The sequence below is a fragment of the Euprymna scolopes genome, chromosome 12 (assembly GCF_053919585.1).
Source record: "Euprymna scolopes isolate OS-2025 chromosome 12, ASM5391958v1, whole genome shotgun sequence".
NCBI classification, from domain to species: Eukaryota; Metazoa; Mollusca; class Cephalopoda; order Sepiida; family Sepiolidae; genus Euprymna; species Euprymna scolopes.
In genome coordinates, this window is record NC_136493.1 from 145,618,359 (window position 1) to 145,639,720 (window position 21,362).

The 21,362-nt window shown below is 36.0% G+C and overlaps 1 protein-coding gene across 1 annotated transcript in view; it reads left to right on the forward strand.

The window, feature by feature from the left end:
• Positions 1–21,362, forward strand: part of LOC145291527 (uncharacterized) — a 1,250,821-nt gene that overhangs the window by 290,445 nt on the left and 939,014 nt on the right. The window contains exons 10-12 of the mRNA XM_080137518.1: positions 16,287–16,388; positions 17,156–17,315; positions 21,022–21,259. Of these exons, the coding sequence (XP_079993644.1) occupies positions 16,287–16,388; positions 17,156–17,315; positions 21,022–21,259 (500 nt within the window). The remainder of the gene's footprint in view (positions 1–16,286; positions 16,389–17,155; positions 17,316–21,021; positions 21,260–21,362) is intronic.

The window sequence follows — 21,362 nt, forward strand, 5'->3', positions numbered from 1 at the left end:
CCTTGATGTCCCTGGTGAAATTGTTTGAGGACTCTATTTTGAATATTAGATGGAACAACAACACGTTCAGCAAAAATATGAATTCCATTTGTCTCAGACAAAAAAGATCTTCGCTGAAAAAATGGTTGAAGTTACTGATCAGTGCACTTATTAGGGCAGCTGGTAGAGTGGAAGTGCAGAACTTTATGTAGTAGTGGCTCTGCGGCTGTAGCCTCCTGGATCATCATTCTACAGATATAGCAGCTTTTTGATAAGAAGAGATGAGGTAAAAAGGAACCATAATGGCTTACAAGTCCCAGAAAGGATCGTAGGTTTGAAACATCCCTTGGGGGTGGCATGTGTTTTCATGGCTTGAATGCTATCTGGATTTGGTTTTCGACCATTTTTGTCAAATAAAAATACAAGGTTTTTCACAGAAGTTTGGAAAAATTTCTATTTGTCAGGTTTTAAGTGGAATCCATATTGTTGAATTCGATCCAGCACAGTAGTCAAGTGATGCCTCTTGAGATGTACCTATATATATATATATATATATATATATATATATATATATATATATATATATGTAAGATGAAACTCCTGACAACCCTGTGAGCATTGCATCCATGGTTTGTTGAAATATAGCCGGGACTGACTTGACCCCCAAACGGAAGACGATTGAAGCGAAATAATCCCTTGTGGGTGTTGATAGTGAGAAGATTTTCGGAATCTTCAATTTCCATTTGTAAATATGCATCTGCAAGGTCTAGTTTTACAAAACAAGTTTCACCGTTAAGTTTTAAGAACAGATCTTCTGGTACAGGTAGTGGATACTGTTGTTTCCAGTGCATCGTTTAATCCTGTGGAAAAATCCGCACACAGACTATCTTGCCATTAGCCTTCTTCACAATAACAATAGGTGCTGCCCAGGATGAGTAATTTGTAGGTTGGATTACTCCAGCTTATTGAAGGCGGCCCAATTCTTTTTTCCACCGTAGCTAAAGCTGCGTATTGTACATGTCGCTTTGGTCTAATGACTGGCTTTGCATCAGACTTTAGTTTTAAATTTGCTTTGACTTTCGTACAGCATCCAAGACCTTCTTGAAAAACGTTGCTGAACTTTGTTTTAAGAATGTTCTTAAAATATGTTTCAAGATCTGCTGCAGTACTGACATTGAAAGAATTGAAAATTGTATTAAGTGGAACATTGAAAAGATCAAGTTCCTCCATGAAATCCAAACCAAGAAGGATTGATGAATCAGAAATATAGCATACCCCTGAAAAATTGTTTTCTTTGAAAGAAACATTGCATGTTAACTCACCAGTTGTATTTTGTTTCCAGCAACATGCTTAGTATTTTTAAGCGTTGGTTTTCCTAATAATTCCCATGGTGACTGTGACAGGAGAAAAAAATGCAACACGTGCTCGGAGAAAAGCAGAGACGATGTAGAAGAGAATGGACGTGTACATGCACAGGTGAAAAATGGCTGGCTAATGCCAGCGTGTGGTGACAGAAAGAAAGTCGACGACGAAGGAAATGGACGTGTGCAGTCGAAGACAAGAATTGGCTGGTTGTGCCCGACATGCAGTGAGAAGAAGTAGAAACGCATTCCAAGCTAGAATGTACATGTAGAAGCGAGAGACTGCTTTTAAGTGGTGCAGAAAATAACGGTAACAAAACTTTTGTTGAGAAACGGCCTAACGTTCACAGAAAACATGAGTTGGAACAATTATATTGAGAGCATTGCCAGGACCGCTGCTAAACAGGTAGGTTCTCTCTACCGTGCTAGAAAGCTACTAACGCCCGAAATGTCGGAATCGAATTGAAATTTTATTGGCTTGTTATTTATCTCAACAATTATTTCCTACGAGCTTCAAAATTTACATTAAAAAACTGAATTTGTCATTTTCTTATGAGTTTTGCCTCTCGTCGGTGAATACTTCGTCCTGGTAGTTTTAAAGTTATTTTTTCACAAAATCCGTCCCTGTGACTACGACGTGAACAAAGTTGACACATGTGTCTTTTAAAAAGGCAAAAACGCACATAATGCATATCACCATATGATCAACAGGGTGTTGGCGGCTTTTCATTCTTTCCAGTCGGGAATTCTTGTACAGATTTTAAACTGGAAACAGATGGAATAGCAAAATGTTGTTGTTGCACCATGGCAATTCCCCGTTATTTTTTATCAAGCGTTGACATTTAGTGGTCAGAATTTGCACTGTCATTTCTTTGTCTTTATTTAACATAGACATTAAATGTGTGCGCACATCAGCGTCTGCTGGAGATTGTAACCCTGCGATAAGATTAAGGAATTTAAACTGGTTCTCTGTGATTGATTTCAGTCGAAAATTTTCACACTGAACATTAACCATTCCAGCATATTTGATAAAATCGTCATTAACGCTTTTTGTCAACTTCAAACAATTGTATCGGATATTAAACAATGATGATGGATCACCAAAAAATGTCCGTTAACCGGGCTACTGTTTCGTCGAATGTGAAATTCTCTGGTTTCTTTGGTATAATCAAGTTTACATAACGTTCATGTTCAATAGAACCCAGTTTTCTGAGCAATAACCGTCTTTTCCAGTCATCGTTTTTTTCTTTAAAATGATTTTTAAACGTATTTTTCCATCGGTCAAACCAAACGGAAAATGTCTGTTTTAATTCCGCATTGAATTGAAAATCGGTGATAGAATTTATATTATCAAAGGAGTTACTTACAGTTGACGAAGACAATTGTGTCTGAAATTGAAACGTTAATGTTTCTATTAATTTGTTTTGTGCCGCAAGAAATTGTTCTTGCTGACTTCTAAGTATCCTTTCCAGTACACTTGGATCCATGACGAAGAAATAATGCAGTTTTTTTTGTGCTGTGCACAAAAGGTTTTATTTTGTTTTGTTTTTCGAAGAGACAAGTCCATTGGATTTTTTCCTCTAAGGCACCATGTGGTTCGTCTGACCAGTTCTTGCTTATATTTTTTTATACAAGTTCATCTCATCCTCGTCGCCAAAACTGTTATGTCGTCACGGAATATAACTGTTTGTTAAACGTGTGAATTACAAGAAGACATCATTTTGACACCGAATTATTTATTTTTTTAAACAGAAAAATAGTAAAACGTTAGAGCAAGGTCGCTGGAAAAATGGTAGGATCCTTCTACCGCTCCAGAAGATATCTCACTGCTAATGCAATTCTCTATCTATATAAAAGCCAAGTACGTCCAAAGATGGAGTACTGTTGCCACATCTGGCCAGGAGCTGCTAAAAACAGCCTATCCTGCCTTTACAGAGTACAAAATAGGCTTTGTGGCTTAGTAGGGGGTATCCTTTTCTCTTCCCTGCAACCTCTCTCGCACAGAAGAGACGTTGCGAGCCTGTCTTTGTTTTATCGTTACTTCCATGGCCAGTTCTCGTCTAAGCTCCAATCCCTGATCCCCCTCTTCAATCTTTCACGAAAAACACTCATCTAGCTGAAACAACTGTCAAAAATTTTCCCCACTCTTTATCTGTGCCAAAACCAAAACGTAGATTCCATGAACCAAGCTTCTTTATTAGAAGTGCACGCCTGTGGAACTCTCTTCCGTTTGCCTGTTTCCCACCTGATTACAACTTGGATGTCTTCAAGTCCAACATAAACGAATTCCTGATGAACCGCCTCCTTAAATAAGACATTTTATCAAATCTCAACACTAACGTACTGCACACGCAATAACCCTTATCCCCAAGTGGCTTCCGGGCCTTGATAAGTGGTGACCACTTTGTAAAAAAAAAAAGGCAACAGATTCTGTGAATTGCTGTGTCAGCCATCTTGAAAAGTCTTCCCTTTCTGATCCAGGGGAGATAACTCTTTGCTTTTTGGTTATTTCCCTTTATAACAGTATGTATGTATGTATGTATGTATGTATGTATGTATGTATGTATGTCTAAACCTTTCGACAGAGGCGACGGATTTTCATGTTTTGAAGCTCGATATTTTCGAAAGTCATCCCCTTTTCGATTGACTAGCCTTAAGTTAAACCTACGTCGCTTCCGTTTGGCGATGGACGCAACAGCAAATGCATCACGGTGTTTTTTACATTCTCTTTCTCCTTCCTTGCCGTTAGTAATGATAAAATAATAATTGTTTATTGATTTTAAACGATCAGTAAAACCAAAATTTTTACACTATAATGTGGTATGATCCTGCACAGTCGGGAGATTCTATTTATAAACTAGGAACTGACAAATCGAATTAATTCACGTTCTGCTACCAACCAATCAGAAACCAGAGAATAAATATTAAACCTTTCTGTAGCAATTTCGCATATATTTTCTTCGTGTCAACACGGGAAGAATCTTTTGCTCTGTAGATTCCAACTCGAGAACTGTCTACTGCGAACCAGTCACGTCCTAGAACTTGTGTAGAACAACAAACCATCAGAACCTGTTCTGGCGACTACATATATACGAAACAGATGCTTTAACAAAACACTATCTAAAACCCCATATGAAGCTTTCTGCGGTAGAAAAACCAAATTTAAGCGGAATGCATGTATTTGGTTCAACTTGCTTCGCATATATAGATAAAAAGAGTAAATTAAATATTAAAACTAATAGAGGTATGTTTGTTGAATATGATAAAAACAGTCCAGCATATTTAGTATTTTTCCAGAGAAAAATAAAATGTTAAAAAACCAATGTGTAAAATTTGCAGACACGTTTAATTTTAAAAAGGAACCCCCGTCATATGAAGAGGATGAAATTATATTTTCTCAAATTATTAAAACAAATGAAGACAATAAAGATGACGGAGACAAGAGTATCCATGATGATGATGACGATGTTAAAGTCGAAAAATACCCCAAAAGAAATAGAAAACGGCCCGAATTTTTGTGGTCGACAATATGAAAGATGATCAAATCGACTATTGCTATTCCATGGAAAATACGCCAAAAAGCTTTAAAGAAGCAATTAATTCAGAACATTGTGATGAATGGAAAACAGCCATGAAAAAAGAAATAGATGCTTTGACCGAAAATAATACCTATACGGTAGTACCTCTCCCAAAAGAGTTATTTCTACAAGATGGGTCTTTACAAAAAAGACTACAGCATCAGGCGTAGAACAGTACAAAGCTAGATTTGTTGTTAAGGATGCTCTCAGATTTACGGTATAGAATATTTTTCTACGTTTTTATCGACCACAAACCTAACGACAATCAGAATTTTATTGCAAATTGCATCGCAATATGACCTAAACATCCATCAAATAGACGTCAAAAATGCTTATTCGAATGCCCCAATAGACTGTGAAATTTATATTACCTCCTCCAGAGGGATTTATAATAAAAAATAAAAATAGCGTGTGGCGACTTAACAAGTCATTATATGGTCTAAAGCAGAGTGCTCAGTGTTGGAATACAGTATTTCATGATTATATGATTATACAACAAATTAAACAATACCCGGCAGACCCCTGTTTATATACCCAACACAAAGACAATAAACTACTGATTTGGGTTTTATGATTGGATGATATTTTAATCGCATCAAATTGTGACATAATGTTGATCGATGTTAAGAACAAATTCAGTAAAAGATTCAAAATGACCGATCTTGGCAAAATATCCTGGTTTTGGGGGATAGAATTTACTCAAAGGAAAGGACTTATTACGATGAGTCAATCGAGATACATTGACAAAATACTATTAAAATTTGGAATGGGAGAGTGCACGAAACGCTCTATACCGGTAGAAAATGATATTAATAAAAATATACACACAGAATCTGAAATAATAGACGATAACTTATACTGAAAAATCATAGGAAGTCTTTTATATTTAATGACTGCGCCGAGACCTGACATATGCTATACAGTAACAAAACTGTCACAAAATTTATCAAGACCGACAATGAAGGATTTAAACAGAGCTAAACAAGTCCTTCGTTATTTAAAAGGAACTAAAGTACAGAAGTTAGTATTTAGAAAATCAAAAAAATCCCCTAAAATTAGAAGGATTTTCAGATTCAGATTGGGAAAACGACGAAGATTGAAAAAGTATATCTGGATATTGTTTCAGAAAATGGGCCTATTATTTCATGGAAATATAAAAAGCAACAGATTGTATCTCTCTCTACGTGTGAAGCAGAATTTATCGCGATCACACACACGACCCAAGAAGCACTCCACCTTCAAAATATCGAAAAGATTATTTTAGAGCCAGAATTAACTAATAGCCCCGTAGTAATTAATTGTGATAATCAAGCCAGTATAGTCTTAGCACAGAACACGATAATTAACCAAAAATCTAAGCATATAGATACCATTTCATAAAAAACGAGGTGAAAAAGGAATCCATTATTTTGAATTACATATCATCAGACCAAAATATCGTTGATATGTTCACGAAACCCGCAACAAGAATAAAGGTAAAGCGTTTTGCTTCAAAATAATAATTTTTAACGGGCCTATATATATATAAATTTCTATATATTGAGAAAAAAAACATCCTGGGCAAGACGTTAAACTGCATCCATTTTGTTTGTACTAACACTTTAACCTACTAATGCGTAACTAATACTTTTACTGAAATAAAAAAAAGCGTAAAAAGTCACTTTTTTGCAACCCTTTCCTTCGTAAATTTCCTTTTTGACAAATAATTTTTGCATGCTTATTTTAAGGCGCGCATAAACTACAATTGACTTTTACTTTTTATGCACATTAGTTTTCTTTATTATTTATCAAAAATGTCCTATTTTTTGCATTGTTTTAATTAACAGATTAAAAAAACCACTCCTTTTAAACGGGTAATTTTTTTTATTACATTTTCACCCCAAACAAAGCACATTGCAACTTTGGTGTATGGGGGCTACTATCAGGAGCAACAACTACTGGGGTACTATGTAGGGATTTGGGCAGCAAGATGTCGGTTCATGTTGCACTTGAACTTCTGCACGTCAGTACAGTTGGGGAAGCAGTGATCTGGAATGGAATTCCAAAGTCTAGCGGTTCTGGGGAGGAAACTACTGGAGTAGAAAGATCTTTTACATCTAGGGATCTCTACTGTGTGGGGGTGAGATTTAGCTGTCTGTCGAGTTAGTCGAGGGTGTTTACGTCGTGGGGGCACAAGTGTCTGCAGTTCGTCAGAGCATTCACCATTAAAATACTTGTGGAACAGGCAGAGGGATGCAACGTTTCGTCGATGGGACAGAGGCTGAAGCTTAGATGCCAGTTCAGGGCCTATCAGATTTGCGACTCTTTTGAACCTTGTCAAGGAGCGAGAGACTAGTAGCAGATGCACCAGCCCAAATATGACAGCAATACTCCATACATGGGTGAATGGTGGCCTTATAAAGGTACAGGATACTTTCGGGTGTTATTAGTTTTCTAGCACGGTAAAGAGAGCCCACCTTCCTTGCAGCGGTCCTGGGAATGCTTTCAATGTAATTGTTCCAACTCATGTTTCCTATGAAGGTTAGGCCAAGCAGTTTGAAAGATGTACTCTCAGATAAAGAGTCGTTGGCCATTACTATAGGTGGGAGAGAAAGTTTCTTGTAATTATTGAATGAAACTAGTTTAGACTTGGCGGCATTGAACGTGACTAACCATTTTTTCCCCATTCCACTACATATTGGAGGTCATCCTCTAGTGTTTCTGCCATTTCTTTAGAAATGTGTTCATTTGTCTTCCTGTCATGCCTGCCATAGAGTGTAGTGTCATCAGCATATATACCCATTTCAGAGGCAATTTTGTCGGGGAGGTAATTTATGAATATCAGGAACAATAGAGGTCCAAGGATAGACCCTTGGGGCAGTCCCGCATTTATATCATATTGTTTAGATGTACGACCGTCGAGGACAACCTGGATTTTTCTCTTATCTAAGAAGGATTTAATTATGTTTAGTATTCTACCAGTGATACCGTATGATCTAATTTTCCTGAGGAGACCCTCATGCCATACCCTGTCAAAAGCCTTAGATATATATAGAGCTACCGCTCTAACCTCCCCCACTTTGTCCAGTGAATATTGCATGTATATGTATATTTATTTATATGTATATGTGTATTCGTTTTTGAACAAAGCTGCATAATCAAATTTAAGAAATGGCTTCCTTTTTTCACATACCCATCCCTTTTGTAAGTAAAAAAAATTCTTTTATTTCTCTTTTCTGTACACATAGATGCATATGTTTGACATTTGAACAAAATTAAAAATGGCATCTTTTTACATTCTAAAATTTTAAAATCCAAATGATTTCTAATTTTGTTATGTATAATTAAATATAAAATATATTTTTATTTTTGAGCAGAATGAACCAAAAGAACTTTCCCATTATAAAAAAAATAGAGGGGTGTTACAATGTTTTTGCACTATAATGGGGTATGATCCCGCATAGTCAGGAGATTCTATTTATAAACGATGATGCTAGGAATTGGCGAATCGAATTAATTCCCGTTCTGCTACCAACCAATCAGAAACCAGAATTGCTCCATAAATATTAAACCTTTCTGTAGCAACTTCGCATATTTTTTCTTCCACACAGGAAGAATCTTTTGCTCTGTGGATTCTAACTCGAGAACTGTCTACTGCGAACCAGTCACCTCCGGGATTTGTGTAAAACAACGAACCATCGGAAACTGTTTTAAAACTAAATATGGTTTACACTTCTAGAAGGGTTTTCTTTTATTAAATATTTATTTCCTGCAGACAAGGTTTCTACATAGAGGTATGACTCGTTAAGGTTTCACTAAGATTCAGATTTCCTTTTAAGTACAAAAATGTTGAAACAAGAAGCACCAATTGGTCTCTGAGACAAGCGGAATACAAAAATAAACAAAAGGGTCGATCACGACAGAATGCGAGAAATAACGAAACAAACACTTCCAAATAATATAAAATAAATTTATTCAAGATAGGGAAAGAAAAATTAAAACGAAAAGAAAACATTCAACCTTTATGGAGTTTGGGATATTCCTAAACATATAAACTGAGCGAAAATTCTGGAAAGAAGAGATTAACAGCGTAACTGGAAATCACGAGAAAAAAAATTACTCATATTTCTCTTTGTTTTTTTTCTTTTTCTTTTCACAGCTTATTAGCAACGTATTTAGTTTCTTTTCACAACTTATTAGCAACGTATTTAGTTTCTTTTCACAACTTATTAGCAACGTATTTAGTTTCTTTTCACAACTTATTAGCAACGTATTTAGTTTCTTTTCACAACTTATTAGCAACGTATTTAGTTTCTTTTCACAACTTATTAGCAACGTATTTAGTTTCTTTTCACAACTTATTAGCAACGTATTTAGTTTCTTTTCACAACTTATTAGCAACGTATTTAGTTTCTTTTCACAACTTATTAGCAACGTATTTAGTTTCTTTTCACAACTTATTAGCAACGTATTTAGTTTCTTTTCACAACTAATTAGCAACGTATTTAGTTTCTTTTCACAACTTATTAGCAACGTATTTAGTTTCTTTTCACAACTTATTAGCAACGTATTTAGTTTCTTTTCACAACTTATTAGCAACGTATTTAGTTTCTTTTCACAACTTATTAGCAACGTATTTAGTTTCTTTTCACAACTTATTAGCAACGTATTTAGTTTCTTTTCACAACTTATTAGCAACGTATTTAGTTTCTTTTCACAACTTATTAGCAACGTATTTAGTTTCTTTTCACAACTTATTAGCAACGTATTTAGTTTCTTTTCACAACTTATTAGCAACGTATTTAGTTTCTTTTCACAACTTATTAGCAACGTATTTAGTTTCTTTTCACAACTTATTAGCAACGTATTTAGTTTCTTTTCACAACTTATTAGCAACGTATTTAGTTTCTTTTCACAACTTATTAGCAACGTATTTAGTTTCTTTTCACAACTTATTAGCAACGTATTTAGTTTCTTTTCACAACTTATTAGCAACGTATTTAGTTTCTTTTCACAACTTATTAGCAACGTATTTAGTTTCTTTTCACAACTTATTAGCAACGTATTTAGTTTCTTTTCACAACTTATTAGCAACGTATTTAGTTTCTTTTCACAACTTATTAGCAACGTATTTAGTTTCTTTTCACAACTTATTAGCAACGTATTTAGTTTCTTTTCACAACTTATTAGCAACGTATTTAGTTTCTTTTCACAACTTATTAGCAACGTATTTAGTTTCTTTTCACAACTTATTAGCAACGTATTTAGTTTCTTTTCACAACTTATTAGCAATGTATTTCGTCGTTAAAGCTTTTTTGGCGTATTTTCCATGGGAAAGAAGTTCCAATAAATTCAGTGTTTCCGTTTTTGTTTTATTTTCCCTCTTATCATCCACTTTTCGTAGCATATCTGTCATTCGTTTTCAGTTTTCCAAGACAATGTTACTTTTTCCTTTTTGGCACGCGCGTAGGGACATCATTGCTAGCTTAAGGTCGCAGCGAAAAGAATGAGGCTGGATCCTAAAAGAAATGGGGAAAGGAAGGACTTTCGCCTCCTGCTTTTTTTCTCTGCTTCACCTTCCGATTTAAATTTGAATTGATGAAATCTCTTTCTTTACTACTTGGCTGATGAAATATCTCTGCCAGTTGAATCCTTAGCTTTAGGGACCGGATCATAGTGTAGCATCTCTTCTGCTGCTACATTGCACTTTTTCTGTCCTCGGTCAATGGAATAAAAATCCTTCATGGCTGAGACAATTTCTACCTCTGTCTACGCCCAGAGCGCCCTCTCTAGGGAGCTGGATCTCCCTACATCGAAGCTCGATCTTTTGTCCAACTCTGCCCTCACGGGGAGTCAAGTAAATAGGAAATAGATGTGGTTGGACGCTCTCATCCCTTCAGACTGGCTTTAATATTAGGTTTTAAAAGAATAATGAATTAGTGGACTCTCACTCGGTTCGAACATGCAATAAAACATTTATCCCATCGCTAACAAATAAAGGAAAAATATATGATGTCGCGGTGGCCGTTTGTAACAATATATACACATATATGTGTATATATATATATATGTGTATATATATATATACACACACACACACGTATATACATATATAGGCACATACTTATATATACAGACACACACACATATATATATATATATAGGCACACACACACATATATATACAAATATATGAACACACACTGTGTATATACATAAATAAAATACAAAAGAAAAACAACTAAATGAGAAATATTACCAAAAACCAGAAAGTATAATAACGAAAAAAGATGTAAGGGAAGTAACTCTTGTAATAAAAATATATTCCATGAGTGACCTCCCCTTGAAACAAGGTACTTAACTAATCAATAGTAATTCGAAACCAAACAAAATGATTAGAATAAATACGCATAAATGTAACAAGAATTATAAAAACATAGGTAAGAATAAACAAGGGAAAAATAGGAAATTGAGACTAAAACAAAAAATTTAAAAAATACGAAAATAAGGTTTAAAAGAAGAAATTTGATTTGCACGGTACCCAAGATGGGCGACATGTAACAACATGGGGATGGAATTTCTTTTCCCCAAACGAACGTACAAGGTTTATCATGTACAAAATAAACTTTTTGTTTGTAAAATCGGATGGAAATCGCATCTGACGAGTTGATGAAAAAGAAAATTTATATGTAAACATAAAATAATAGAATTGCATCCCATTAAAGAAACGGCTGTAATGAAGAGATCCAGGATAAAATAAACAAGAGTTATATAAAAGAAATAAAAGTCTTTAAATTTCAACAAAATTTTGTACTATATATACATTCCTGGTAAAAATCATAAGACCACTTAAGAAAGTAAGCGTTTTTTTTGTTTTTTTTTGTTTTTTTACATGGGGGTCACCACTTATCAAGGCCCGAAGGCCACTCAGGGATAGGGGTTATTGCATGTATGAGATAGTATTGTAGTAATCATTAGTATTGGGGGTTTTGATAGAGTGTCTTACTTAAGGGGGCGGTTTGTCAGGAGTTTGTTTATGTTGGACTTGAAGATGTCCAAGTTGTAGTCAGGTGGGAAACAGGTAAGCGGCAGAGAGTTCCACTGGCGTGCAGTTCTAAGAAAGAACTTTGCTCATGGAATCTACGTTTGGATTTAGGCACAGGGGAAAATTATTGACAGTAGTTTCAGCCAGACGGGTATTTCTCATGAAAGATTGGTGAGGAGGGATGAGGGATTGGAGCTACGACGAGCACCTGCCATGAAAATAACGATAACTCAAAGACAGGCTCGCAACGTCTCTTCTGTGCGAGAGAGGTTGCAGGGAAGAGAAAAGGGCATCCCCCACTAAACCACGAAGTCTATTTTGTACTCTGTCAAGGTAGGATAGGCTGTTTTTAGCAGCTCCTGCCCAGATGTGGCAGCAGTATTCCATCCTTGGACGTACTTGGCTTTTATATAGATAGAGAATTGCATTAGTAGTGAGATATCGTTTGGAGCAGTAGAAGGATCCCACCATTTTCCCAGCATCCCTGGCAACAGGTTTGATGTATGTGTTCCATTTCAGATCAGGAGTAAAGGGCAAATCAAGAAGCTTGTCAAAACATGGAGCCTCCCCAAGACGAGAGCCATCCATTTCAATTGATGCCAGATGGGGGATCAGGGCGTTGATGATGTAAAGATAGAAGCTTGGTTTTGGATGCATTAAAAGTGACCAGCCACCTCTTCCCCCATTGTACCACGCGCTCAAGATCAGAGGAGAGAGAATTGGAGAGAACTTGGTCGTTTACAGCCTTTGATGTGTTGCCATAGATGGTCGTGTCATCAGCATAGATGTCAACGAATGATTTAAGTATGTGTTTTGGGAGATCATTGATGTAGATCAGGAAAAGAGTTGGGCCCAGGATGGACCCCTGATGGACTCCAGCATTAATACTATGGGCCTCTGATTTCTGCCCATCAACCACTACTCTTATGAACCTATCAGAAAAAAATGACTTAATGATTGAGAAAACATTTCCAGTAATACCGTAGCTGGAAATCTTGTGAAGTAGGCCCTTATGCCATACCTTATTGAAGGCCTTTGATATGTCAAGAGCAATTGCCCTGGAAAGGAAACCTTTGTCAAGAGATTCACTAATCCTATGTGATATAACCGTTAGCACATCTGCGGTAGATCTTGCAGAGCGGAAACCATATTGTATGTCACTAAGGAGGTTGTTTCTGTTGAGGTGGTTGACTACTTCTTTATTTAATATGGATTCCAGCAACTTACTCATGACACACAGGAGACTTATTGGTCTGTGCTTAGAGGGAGATGACTTATCACCTGAATTCTTAAATACAGGGCATACTGATGAGATTTTCCAGGGTGTTGGAAAGCACTTCTCCTTAAGGCAACGCTTAAGCAGTTTTGTAAGTATGGGGGCAAGTTCTGGTTGTAACTTTTTCAGCACTATTACTGGAATGCCATCAGGGCCAGTTGCTTTACTGGAATCAAGGTTCTTGATTAGATTAGCGACCTCATGCACAGATATTTGTATGTTGCATAGCGTGTTGTCTGTTATAGGAGAAAATACAGGGAGTTGATGGTCATTGTCGCATAGGGTAGAATTAGCTGCAAAGTTCTTGGCAAATAGTCTGGCCTTGTCTGATGCTGACGAGATGACCTCTGGTCCATTGATGATAGTTGGGATAGAATGCACGCTTCTGTTCAAGATCCTGTTTGCTATTTGCCAGAACTGGTGGGAACCAAACCGCTGCTCAGCTACTTTGGATTTAACAGACTGAGCATATAGCTCTCTTGCGTTTTTTATTACTCTTTTACAGTGGTTGCTGGCAGTCCTTAAAGCAGCTTTAGTCTCAGTACATCTATTACGTTGGTAGCTATGGAAAAAGTGATTTTTGTGCGTGATGGCAGGGGAGAACCATGGCTGGCTGTTAGGTTTTTGTTGGAATTTTTTGGATGGTATGAATCGGTTTATGCCTACAATTAACCATTCGGTCAGGTCTGATACTATAGAGGACACATCCTTTTTAAACATGGAATGCAGAGGTAGGTCAGATAGGAATGTACGGAAGCTATCCCAGTCAGCCATAGAGTATCGATATATAGTACGGTGGAGAGGTACGTCTGAAGACTTCTTACATTTCATTTTTATCTTAACTGCTACAACAGAGTGGTCAGAGGATCCCAGAGGAGATAGAACGGAACATGAACACAGCTCATTAGCGTATTTTTAATCAAACAAATGGTTGAAACCATTGCCAAAAGGGAAAATATGATGGAAAAAAAATGAAATCTGCTTCATTCGAAACCTACACCCTGATCTAATAATTATTTGTTTAAAAACAAACATTTTCACCAGGTAAATATGATAAGACCACTGATAATTTATCTAACAAAAGGCAATTATAAATTACTAAAAAGGGTCTCAGTATTTAGTATAGCCTCCATTATTACGAATTACTTCAAAAATTCTCTTCGGCATGCGTGCAACTAAGTTTTTTATCAGTTGCGAAGGAATTTTATCCCATGTACTAAAAACTGAATTAGAAAGTACCTTTATCGAATCATACTGGGTTCCATCCTTGAACACTTCTTTTGCCATCAATCCCCAAGGAATTTCAATGGGATTGAGGTCCGGAGAACATGCTGGATGATCTAACAATTTTATATTATTTGAAGAAAAGTATTCTTGTGCTTGTCGAGAAGTGTGTATCGCAGCGTTGTCTTGCTGGAAAATCCAATTTCTTCCACACAGACGTGGACCTTCAGTCCTGATAGAAGCATTTTCAAGCATTGAAATGTACTTCAATGATGTTTGCCGGCCTTTCACTACTTGCAACTTTAGGGTCCTAGCTGACGAAAAAGCACCCCAGATCATTAAAGACCCTCCTCCACTACACCAAGTTGAAAAGGTCTCCTTGGACAAATTTTTATCATGCCAATCGTGTTGAAAATCCATCGGGACCATCTAGATTTAACTTTTTCTCATCGGAGAAAATTACATTTTCCCACTTCTCTTCACCCCAAGTGGCATATTTAAGTCGGTTAGTTTTGTGCTGTTCAAGAAGACGTGGTTTCTGCAGTCGCTTTAAATGATTGAAACCCTTCATTTTCAGATGCCTTCTGATGGTTTTAGGACTACATTCTGCTGCTGTTTGGCTTTTCAATCGACTTGAGCTCATACTGGAGTTTTTTTAACTTCTGATAAGGCGATCCAGTGATGGGGTTATTTTTTGGGGTTGACCTGGACTCTTTTTGTGCCCATATTGATCTGGATTTCTTAAAAAATTTGTGATGACCGTTTTGCTACGATTCACTTCGTTTGCAATGGATCTATGGGAGAGTCCACCCCTATTAAGCTCAAAGATCCTTCCTCTCTCAAACTCTGATAATGGTTTCCCTTTTGCCATTTATAATTTAGTAAGATGTTTTTTATCCACTAACAAGTTGCTTTTAGTAACATAGAAAGCTTTTCGTATTCATTTTTTCAAAACTAGCCGATTTTATTAAAGTGGTCCTATCATTTTGACCAGGTGAAAATGTTTGTTTTTTAAAAAATAATTATTAGATCAGGGTTAAGGTTTCGAATTTCATTTTTTTCCATCATATTTTCCCTTTTGGCAATGGTTTCAACCATTTGTTTGATTAAAAATTCGATAACATGCGTAAATGCTTACTTTCTTAAGTGGTCATGATTTTGACCAGGACTGTATATATATATATAACTATTTAATTTACTCACATAAAATTAATATACGAAAGTATATATTTATGCGTGAACTTTAAGTATCTGCTTCAAAAGTGCTCAATACGTAGGTAGAGCTAGTTAGTAAGTTATAAAATATATATGGTGATTAAGCTACACTGAATATTCCGCGTTTCATCCACTCTAGGACTCTTCCTAGAGTCCTAGACGCATAAGCCTGAAGAGTCCTAGAGTGGATGAAACGTGGAATATTCAGTGTAGCTTAATCACCATATATATTTTATAACTTACTATACATATATATATATATATATATATATATATATATATATATATATATATATATATACATAGGATACCGGCACTGTTCTACCGTACCTCTGGAATCCTGTCAAATCATGAAGTTTTATTTTAGCATTTTTTTAGATAGTGTTAATGCAGTAAGTTTCTTTCTTTGCGTCATTGGCGTTAATTTTTTTTTCTCACTCTTACATATTAACTGATTTATGTTTTTAGTAAGGCGTTCATTTAATTGGAAATTGTTTTTTTCTTATAAAATTCTTTTTTATTTCATTGACTTTTTTATTTTAGAAATTGAAAATATTGCTGCTAAAAAAATTCTAAAAAACCAATTAAAATTAATATTTATTTTCTTGTGAATATGTTTTTGTTTGCAGTGTGTTACATTGCCCGTTACGCATGGACGAAACAATTATGTAAAAGCAGCAGAACGATGCAGACAATTGGACTCGAACCCTTTTAAAAAATGTCACAGTAAGGTAAGTCATAATCGGAAATAATCCTTCAAACATTCGACACATTTCTTTAATCGAAATCATATCTCGCATACATCAGCCATGTTTCTCACCTATTTTTAGCATTATATGTTAAAAAGAACAACATTATAATTTTCTCTTTCAAATGTTATTGTAATGAGATAAAGTATATAATAATTTGTGTATTCATTGTTAGCTTCACGTTTCGGCCAGCTCATCCTCTGGCCTTCTTCAGATAGTTAACCGCAATGGGATAGCAATGTTGAGTCTGGTAACTGTATCCCCATGGGACAATGGATAGAAGTGTTGAGTCTCTATGGTTCCTGGTGAGCATTGTCTGAAAATAGCAGTTTCACTCTTACATAAAGCAGGCCAGAGGATTAGTTGGCCAAAACGTGGTGTGACAATCCAAACTATGGAAGGCAGTAATTATTGAGAATACGGTTACAAGATTCAGCATTCCTGTGCCGTCGCCATTAACCACCTGAAGAAGGCCAGAGGTTGAGTTAGCCGAAACGTTGTGAAACAACAACTATAAAGATGGAGATAATAGTCTGCCAAAAAATGAATACACAAATTATGAAACCCCATCTCAAAGAATTCCAAAGAATAAAATAATTAAAAAGTCGTTTAATTTTAACAGGAAAAAAAGAGGATCTTTGCTGTGTATTCATTGCATATCAAAGTGAAGCGTGTAAAGAAAACAAAACTGTAAATGAACCGCCAATTCTGATTTTGTAGATGTATTTTGTGTTGAGATTATTTTCTAGGTGGACCCTACTTATTGGATAGACGTCTGTGAAAAAGCAAGCAGTCAAGCACATTCAGGGGCAGAGGCATCTCGTGTGTCCTGCACGATGCTAGCTTCATATACACGGGAATGCAATGCTGAGAACACGAGAATTGACTGGAGAACGAAAGATAACTGTCGTAAGTGATTTTATATATTGCTGGTTGTTTTTAATCGAGTGATGAGTCATGTTGTTTAGTAAATATGCATAAAAATACACACATGCCTCAATAAATATCTGAAAAGATGTGCACGTATTACCAGTTAAAAGCCATTTAATGAAATAGATTGGTTATCAGTTGAATGATGGTTAATATGATTACAAAAGAATGAATGGAATGAGTGAAATTTGATGACTTATGTGGACGAGTTATGAGAACTATGTATTGAGATTGAGGGAGGTTTACAACAAGTATTTTTTTTATATTTGAAGGAGGTTTATGACAAATATTTTATATCTGAGGGTTTATGACTATTTGTAAATATTAGGGACGGTTTAAGACAAGAATTTTTATATTTGAGGACGGTTTATGACTAATATTTGGTATACAGAGAACGGCTTAAGACAAGTATTTGTTATATTAGGAACGGCTTATAACAATTATTTGTTTTATTGCGGACGGTTTATGACAATTATTTGTTATATTGGGAATAGTTTATGATAAGTATGTTATATTGGGGACAGTTTATGACAAATATTTGTTATATTGGGAATAGTTTATGATAAGTATGTTATATTGGGGACAGTTTATGACAAGTATTTGTTATATTGGGGACAGTTTATGACAAGTATTTGTTATATTGGGGACAGTTTATGACAAGTATTTGTTATATTGGGGACAGTTTATGACAAATATTTGTTATATTGGGAATAGTTTATGATAAGTATGTTATATTGGGGACAGTTTATGACAAGTATTTGTTATATTGGGGACAGTTTACGACAAGTATTTGTTATATTGCGGACGGTTTATGACAAATATTTGTTATATTGGGAATAGTTTATGATAAGTATGTTATATTGGGGACAGTTTATGACAAGTATTTGTTATATTGGGGACAGTTTATGACAAGTATTTGTTATATTGCGGACGGTTTATGACAAATATTTGTTATATTGGGAATAATTTATGATAAGTATGTTATATTGGGGACAGTTTATGACAAGTATTTGTTATATTGGGGGCAGTTTACGACAAGTATTTGTTATATTGGGGACAGTTTATGACAAGTATTTGTTATATTGGGGACAGTTTATGACAAGTATTTGTTATATTGGGAACGGTTTATGACAAGTAGTTGTTATATTGGGAACGGCTTATAACAAGTATTTGTCCATTCGAGGCAGTCAATCATTTCCAATATAAAAATACTTGTGTAATGCCTGATCAGAATTATCACATTTTGTTTTTATGTCCTTGTATAGAATACTTAGTTTTCCACAAAGCTACATTTTCGAAAACAAAAGATTATAAGTGAAAGTATTTTCTTTATCTCTCTATTTAAAACTTGGTGTTTGAAGGTATGCATACGTGTGTGCTATTTGTGTGTGCCTTATAGAAATAAAGGTGAGATAATTTATGTGGAATCTAAAATTGTATTTTTATAAAATTTTACGTAAGAAGACAATTGTGTGGCTTTAAACTTTATGAAATTAAAATCACATGTATAAAATTTACGATGGAAGTGGTCCCGAATCTCTAAATATCCTCCTAACCTAACGGACCTTTGAGGAGCGAATGTTCCTTAAAACTTCAAATGATGTGGTCCTGAATCTCTACGTTATTATTTTTTTATTTTTTTTTTTAATTCAATTTTCACCCCAAACAAGGCACAGTGCCACTTTGAAGCAGGGGGCTACTATCAGGGACTTAATTAGCGGGGTCATTATGAAGGGAGATGAGTAGAAAGATGTTTGTTAACATTACACTTGAACTTCTGCATATCATTGCAGTTGGGAAAGCAGAATCCCAGAAGGGAGTTCCAAAGACCCGCAGTTCTGGGGAAGAAACTATTGGAGTAAAAGGTCCTCTTGCACCTAGGGATCTCTACTGTAAAGGGATGAGACTTAGTAGCTTATCGGGTTTGTCGGGGGTAGTTACATCGGGGAGGTACAAGTGTTTGTCAGAGCATTCACCATTAAAGTATTTGTAGAACAGGCAGAGGGATACAACATCTCGTCGATGGGACAGAGGCTGAAGCCTAGATGACAGTTCAGGACCTATCAGGTTGGCGACTCTCTTTTGAACCCTGTCCAGGAGCGAGAGACAAGCAGCAGATGCACCAGCCCAGATGTGACAGCAGTACTCCATACATGGGCAAATGGTTGCCTTATAGAGGTATAGGATACTGTCAGGCGTAAGTAGTTTTCTAGCATGGTAGAGGGAGCCAACCTTCCTTGCAGCAGCCTTGGCAATGCTGTCAATGTATCTATTCCAGTTCATATTCCCTGTAAACGTTAGGCCGAGGAGTTTAAAAGAAGTACTTTCAGGCAATGTGTTCTTGGCCATCGCTATTGGTGGTAGAGAAGGCCTCCTGTAGTTATTGAAGGAAACAAGCTTAGTCTAAGCAGCATTGAATGTGACCAACCATTTTTGTCCCCATTCCACTACGGATTGGAGGTCATCCTCTAATGTTTCTGCCATTTCCTTGGATATGTGTTCATTTGTTTTCCCCTCATATCTGTTATAGAGAGTGGTGTCATCGGCAAATATACCCATCTCCGAAACAATTTTATCAGGGAGGTCGTTTATGAATATCAGGAATAATAGAGGTCCAAGGATAGACCCCTGAGGTACTCCCGCATTTATGTCATATACGACCGTCGAGGACAACTTTGATTTTTCTATTACTTCAGAAGGATTTAATTACATTATGAATTCTTCCAGTGATTCCATATGATCTAATTCTCCTTAGAATACCATCGTGCCATACCCTGTCAAAAGCCTTAGATATATCAAGGGACACCGCTCTACCCTCCCCTGTTTTATCCAATGAATGGTATATACGTTCAGAAACTACAGTTAAGATATCTGCTGTTGAACGGGCTTGCCTGAATCCATATTGTTTGTCAGTCAGGAGTTTAGCAGCTGTTAGGTGCTGGACTAGGGCTTGATTAACTAAGGACTCAAATATTTTGGCGAAAAGTGGGAGGAGGCTAATGGGGCGATAATTTAGTGGGTCAGTTCTTTCACCAGAATTCTTGAAGACTGGCACCACAGAAGCGGTTTTATGTGCCGAATATCTGTGTCCCCACTTCTAAGTGACCCACGACGACAGAACCCTCTTAAAACATCAAATACATATATTCGCTTTTAATGAAATTTAAACCATGTGTATAAGATATTAATTTAGAGTTTCCCAACATTACAGCGTATTCCAATTATTTTAGGGGATAAACGGAATGAAAGGGGAGTGGTAATAAAAACAAGAAAGTAATATAGTATTACGAGCATAGTTAAAAACTACATAGTTGTTAAGAAATAATTAAAAAAAAAAAAAACAGCTTTCGCATTTATTCATTAAATTGTACCTCAATCATTTGCTCATTTTCTTTCTGGTCCTGGATATAATCTTAAACTATATACAGTGGTGAGGTCCCAGCTTGCGGACTTTGGGGAGTGTGGAGCCACCCTTTAATTGCCATTGCTCCCAGGTCCACTCTGACCCGGAGTGGTAGTACCTGTTAGGGTAAATAGAAACCGACTTGAAAACAACAAATATATTCTATTAAAAAAATTTTCTTCAAAATCTTTGGATTCGGCATTAAATAACCTGAAAAGGGTTGATATGCCGTAAAACAAAATCAACCAACCAATCGTTTTCTTTCCTCTTTTTTTTTATTAGCACAAACCTGTCCAGATGGGATGGAATATGATGAATGTACGAGTGCGTGTCCACCGACATGTCGCACTATTAATATGACGTCATCCGAATGTGATTTCTCTTGCGTGCCGACCTGCCGATGTCAAAAGAATTTGTACTATGAAGATGGAAAGTGTGTGAGGCAAGAAGAATGTCCCTGTGAATATCAGAACTATAAATATAAATCGGGATCATCAGTGAAGATGCTATGCAACAAATGGTACGTGTATAGCCATCTTGATTCATTTTTTTTTTTTTTTGCATCCAAATGTTTTGAATATATGCTGAATATATATATATAAGAATTTAAGAATGCTGAATAT